Source organism: Anopheles coustani, chromosome 2 (genome assembly GCF_943734705.1).
Source record: "Anopheles coustani chromosome 2, idAnoCousDA_361_x.2, whole genome shotgun sequence".
NCBI classification, from domain to species: Eukaryota; Metazoa; Arthropoda; class Insecta; order Diptera; family Culicidae; genus Anopheles; species Anopheles coustani.
The window spans coordinates 67,157,112-67,163,440 of record NC_071289.1 but is presented as its reverse complement, the minus strand read 5'-3'; the positions used below and the strand labels follow the sequence as shown (position 1 = coordinate 67,163,440).

General features: G+C 45.0%; 1 protein-coding gene across 1 annotated transcript; it reads left to right on the top strand.

Annotated features, from left to right (window-relative positions):
- Positions 1-784: 784 nt before the first annotated feature.
- Positions 785-4,312, top strand: LOC131261863 (polynucleotide 5'-hydroxyl-kinase NOL9). Its single transcript, XM_058263708.1, has 3 exons — positions 785-3,560; positions 3,638-3,786; positions 3,869-4,312. Exons 1-3 carry the CDS (start codon positions 934-936, stop codon positions 4,045-4,047), a joined length of 2,955 nt encoding a protein of 984 aa, XP_058119691.1. The 5' UTR covers positions 785-933; the 3' UTR covers positions 4,048-4,312.
- Positions 4,313-6,329: the final 2,017 nt, after the last annotated feature.

Here is a 6,329-nt window from a genome sequence, read left to right as displayed (position 1 = left end):
CCCACCACTACTCCTTCAAATTGTTTTGTTTTTTTCCCTGTCGAACAAAGTTGCTCCAACAAAGCTGTGTTTTAAGTATTAGATTCAAAAAATGTTTGTTTTGCGGTGTATTTTGGTATTGCGTCGAGAGAATAGTAATTTCGCTACTAAAAATCACTACTTAACTAAGACAATACACAGGATAACGCGGCCGAATTCGTCGTGAAAACGTACCATTTAAAGGCGCCATTGTTTTTTTTTTCTACTTCTGGCCGAGCAAAGCTCACTAGGCACATTCGATTAGCAACTGTCAAGTGCGGTACAATCTGTCAAAATTCAACTCTGTTGATTCAACGAAATGTGCGACAGTCGTTTCGAAGAAACACGCAAAACACGATTAATCCTGTCCACAACGTGAGTTTAAAATATTGTTCCGTCGTATCGTCGTTGTACCATAAGTATTCAGCCCGCCATATTTGTGTCGTTCAGGTATAAACGGTAGAAACTATCAATATCACGGTCCAAAAACAAGCATAATTATCTAGAAAGTTCTAACCTCTTCTAGAAGTACCGGCCTTCCTGTGTTACCACGTTTTAGCCAGCGTCTCTATGCGTATCGCACAATATTCAAACAAAATGCCGCCTAAGCAGTTCAGTAAACCACCACATTTTGCAAATGGCCAATCAAAATTGAAACAATCATTCAAAGCCAAAGTAAAGTCCTCGAAGGTACAAGAAAGCGATAACTCTAAAACCTCCCCTGCTGTAGCGCTGAAGAAAAACGCCAATAACGAACATGTGGATAAAGGCAAGAGTAGTTTAAGCAATTTCAAAGAATTGGCATACCAAAAACCTACCACTTCTGTCGTAGCAAAGAAAAGGAAGAACCCTCCTGATAGCAAAACTACAAATGGTACCAGTAGTGGAAAACAAAAGGGGGCGAAATCGGAGCCCATGGTTCCCTCAAAGAAGTTTCGAACCACCAATGCGGAATCTGAGTCGAACAGTGAAGAAGATGATTACATCCACAAGTTTTTCGCGGATGTGAAAGAAGACGCAGCAGGAACGGAAGAAATGTATACAACCGAAGAAGAGTCCGAGGTGGAAGAAACATCTGAAGATGATAGCGATGAGGAGGAAGAGGAGGATAATGATGAAGAAGAACCGATGCCGATTGAGGCCTTGATAGAACGCTACGGGAAAATGCGTGATGTTAAGAAAAAACAACACCTCAAGGCAGCAGCAGAAAAGAAATCACCAACGGCTCTTAAGAAAAATACGTCTACTACTTCTATGAACAGTTCGGCAGGATGGATTGAGGAGGACAATGACCAAGATCTGCAGTACGAATCTGACGGCGAAGGTGCAGATTCGGGGCAGGGGGTGAAGCAGAAGTCGCCATCGAATGGTAATGTGACTTCCAATGGAAAAGCTTACGCAACTAGTGCGATCAAAAAGCATAATACTACATACGGTAATGAGCAGCAGGATTATGATGAAGATACGGATGACTTCTCCGGTTCTGATGGCTTGGATGACGAATTTGATACCGATGATAGTGAAATGTGGACCGACGCGTCGGAAAATTCGGAGGATTCGGAAGAATCGGAGGATAGTGGTCTAACGTACCTGCGCCAACCGTACGACAGCGATAGTTACGACGAGGATTATGATCCATCGGATTCAGACCTGTTGGATTCCGACTACGAAGAGGACGGCCCGGAGGATGTATACATACCGCGAGGGACGGCACACATCTACGATATCGACGACGATACCGTCCCGTTCGGCGAGGGCATGTCGCAAATAATTGAAATTCCGAACAACGACGATGAGGAGTGGGCCAAAAAATCAGCCAACACTGATCCATCGTCGGACACGGACATACCGCCATTAGTTCCGATTTACGACGTGCACGGCGAATTCATAGACAGCCCGGAGAAACTGCCAAAGCAGTTAGTGGAAACTCCGGCCACCGCTGCCGCTTCAAAAGTTGTTGCTCCTGAGAAGGAGGCTGTGGAAACTCCTGAACAGCAGGAGGCAATAGAAACTCCTGAACAGCAGGAGGCAATAGAAACTCCTGAACAGCAGGAGGCTATGGAATCTCCTGAAAAGGAGGTTATGGAAACTCCAGAACAGGAGGTTATGGAAACTCCTGAACAGGAGGCTAAGGAAACGGTTCCGATCGAAGCGGAAGTGAAAACCAACGGCAAGCAGAAGGAGAATGAGGATGACTCGTCATCATACACCGACGAGGAAGTTGAGAGAGAGGTGGAGAAGGATGTGAAGGATTGTGCGGACCCGTATGTGGATGAGCCAGAGCATACGAAATTTTATCGCTTCTACAATGCTATCGACAAGCGGATGGCGCTCGCGGTTTTGAAGAATCACATTTACTTCTACGGACACTTGACCGTGCAGGCACTGTTCGGTCAGGTCGAAATAATGGGCTACCGGTTGGAAATGGCCGAGACAAGAACGGTCACTGCCGCGCGCGGCTACAATGCGGTCAGTCTCATTCCATTGCCATCACCGGAATTGTTCAATAAGGCCGCGTTCAAGAATGTCCTGCAGAAGTTAAGACCCCATTTCATCGATATCGACATGGATGCGCTGCTGGCAACATTCGATCCATCGGAATCGGTGCTCGTGTTGCTGCAAGTTGAGCCGGACGGAAGCACCTCGCTCCCTGTGATCTGTAACTACCTCGATGAGTTCAACCTATTCCCGACCCCGATCTCGCTCCGGGTCCAATCGTCCTTCAGCCTAACGCAGCAGCTGTTGGAGGTGGAATTGCTAACTCCCGACGTAACAAAGGTCCGCTCCGTTCCGCTCTTCCAGAAGAATCCAATCTGGGACAAGGTGCAGCTTCGCAAGTCCAGCCGATTGATGGTGATCGGTGGCAAAGATGCCGGCAAATCGACCCTCTGTCAGTTCCTAATCAACCGGCACATCAGAGAGTTCGGACGTATCGTGTTGCTCGACCTGGACATCGGGCAGCCGTTGGTTCACCTGCCGGAAACGATCAGTGTGAGTGTGCTGACGGATCCGATCCTTGGGGTGGGATGCTTTGCAAAAGCTCAACCGCCTTCTCAATGCCTACTGTTCGGAAGCGTCAACGTTGTATCCTCCCCAGTGTTGTACATTAAAAATGTGCAACAATTGGTGGAGCACTGCGAGGCAAATGCCGAACTGAAGGACGTACCGTGGATCGTCAACACGATGGGATACACTACCGGGTTCGGCGAAGAACTGATGGCGGCCCTCATCCATCTGGTGCAGCCCACGGAGCTGATACAGCTGCAAATTCCGCGCTCGGTGAAAGGGTCCAATAACTACGAGCACGTGCATAAAGACAAAAATGTTCAGGCTTACAAATTTAACATTTTGTTCGACGAAATGGCTGAGCATCTGCGAAAGGGGTATCAGTTGCAGTACCGGTTTCGTAAAATCAGTGTTAAGTATGAGCGGCCTGCAGCTCCATTGAGTAGCGTCAAACGTCGAACGCTGTCCATCATGACCAAGCTGATTGGAATATTGAACGATGAAACGGAATGGTTTACCGACGTTAAACCTGTCTGGTGAGTGGCTTCTAGAACTTTTTACCTTGAGATTCCTGGTGGTGACTGATATTAATGTACATTCTTTTTTTTCCCAGCGCGTCTCTTGACGACATACAAGTCCTAGTAATGCGAGACGAGTGCATGGCGCCCGCGAAAGGAATTTTACCAAATATCCTCAACGCCATGATGGTATACCTCTGCGAACCGATGGCCAACGGTCAGCAGTATATTTGCCTCGGCGTAGGTGAGTTTCATTTGCCAGGATGCCATAATGGTGGTAATGGTAATAAGCGTGCTTTATAACACAATATTCCGTTACCTTCCAGGTATCGTACGCGCCGTCGACCAGAATAACATGGTCCATCTCCTGCACAGCCTGCCACCTGAGCAGCTCGAAAAGGCCAAGGTCTTGGCACTGTGCACGACCAGCCTGCCGGACTCTATCTACTTGCGGCTCAACGCAAAAATGGACGGTACCATTCCGTATCTGCAAAATGTCGGGTAGAGGAAAAGCTATGCGCAATTGCGTGCGAAAGCGTGTTATGTTTATTTATTATCTTAAAAAGGATAGAACTGAGGGAATGAATTGAAAACAACCGTTCAACAACAACAAGTGAGAAATAAAAGTTGTACTGAGAGGCCGAGAGGCTTCAGCGCTGGAAGAACAAAAACGAAACATGTTTTATCTACGATTATTTTCATTTCATAACTTACATTGTAAGGAATTAGATTTGCCTTCACTACTTTTGTATCTGAAGGTAGTAAAAGGTTCGGATTAAAACAAATTTCTTTTCTCACAACTTTTTTAGTATTTTTTTTATTAAAAAATGTACAATTTGGTTATCATTTTACGCGATCCGTACTATTCCTCTCTCGGCTACACAAACGGGTCCACTAGTTCGTCGTACTATCTTTTTTTTTATTACATTCTCGCTCCATTCTAGTTCGATCTCTCTTTTCGTGCATCTCGGCCGTTTTCGGAACGATAGTCGTAGACTTCGTCTTCCGTATCGTTCGTTACCTCCAATTAAATATAATAATATATATATATTTTTCAATATAATTTTCCCCTTTTCCTGCCTCGTTTATTCAGCAACTGTTTTCCCCTTCGCACGTGCCTCTTTCTTATCATTTATGGCCCAGTGTCTTCCCCAACCGCCGGTGTTTTTACCGGAGAAGTTTACCGTAATCTGTTGGGATTTTTCCTGCCCATTCTGGTCCAGCTCTTGGTGCCAGTTTTCTCGCCCGTTTTTTTTCCCCCGCTTTGTTAAACCCCTAGCGCCAGCCGGATGAGCTAATTCTCCGACCGAGAGACGAGGAGGAGAGAGGTATCGTTCTAAATGTCAGTCACATTATTGTTGGAAGCTTGGCTTTTCCCGTCTTTGCGTTTCCTTCCATCGTTGCCCCGTGTGCAGATAGTTTTCCTCGCTTTATTTTCCCTCCGCCCGATCCGGTTTAGCTTATTTCGTAAATTTGACTATTATTATTATACGCTGGTGCAGGTGCGGGTGGTTTTCCCATGTGTTTTTGCTTGATAGTGTGTTGTTTTTCATCTTCGTTGGAGAATTATGCAGGATTAGGGTGTGGTTTTTCTTTTCTTAGCGTGTGATTTGTTACTTATCTACCGAACGAGAATAATTGGTTCTTACTTACATTCGCGCGGGAATTTAACTATTTCGCATTACACTAGCACATTGTTTATAGCGTTTGCTCGCGTTTCGGCGCGCGATCATTAAGGGATGATGATAATGATGATGATGATGATGGCGATGATTCAATGATCTATAATGGGATCGAGTCTTATCATAGGAGAACGATAATGGATGATCGATGGCGTGGTGAGTTTCTTCATTCTTCCTCACCCTATGCTAGGAATATTACAAATCTGGTCGGTAAAGGGAGATGGCCTGACACACAGATTCGGGATCCGGGCTAGTTCCGCGTAAATGGATAGCAGTACACGGAAACACGATTCTTTTGCGGCCACGTTTCCTCGCAAAGAGAGCCCCGCTTTTGGGTAGGAGCGAACAGGTTAAAGTTAAACGGGGGGTTTTTTTTAGCTGATTCAATTTTTATCATTCGGTTTTATATCGAGGAGGTTACGTCTTTTTCGTCTATCAATCGGAGTGAGTGGTCGTGTGGGAATACAGGAATAAAAAAGTTCCAGTAGTTCCCCCTTTTCAAATGAGGACTCCCGCATTCTACGTGTGACTGTTGGATTTCCTGTGTAAACTGTTTTAAACCTTGTCCAGCTTTGTTTGTTAGTATAAAAACGAAGACGAAACATTGTGCAAATACTCACGCAGAGTTAAAGAAAGTTTCTGATCAAATTAGTTTGTTTGCCTATTTTTGTTTCCCCTCTCGTGGGCCTGTAGTAAATGCATTCCCAAAAAAAACCGTTGAGATCGTCGATCCTATTCGTTGCATTATGTTTTGTGCGCTACGCGTTTGTGGCATTTTGCTATGGCTTTTTATGTTCAAAAAAAAAAAACCCCAAGGTTTGGAAATCTGTTCAGTACTTTCACATTTATGGCAACTACTTTGCTGTGGACTATAAAAGTGTTTGTGTTAGTTTTGTTAAACAAAGGATAGCTTTGATTGATCATATTTTTCACTGTTCTATGGAAAACGTTATCGTGATCGCTTTTTTTCTCTCGCGTCCACCACATCTAATCGGTATAAGCTCATTAGAATAAGACGAGGGGGGGATTGCTAGGGGTGGAGAAGAAACGATCTCGGGTCGTGTCCCATTTATTTTAAAAGGTTTCTACTATCGTATATTTATTA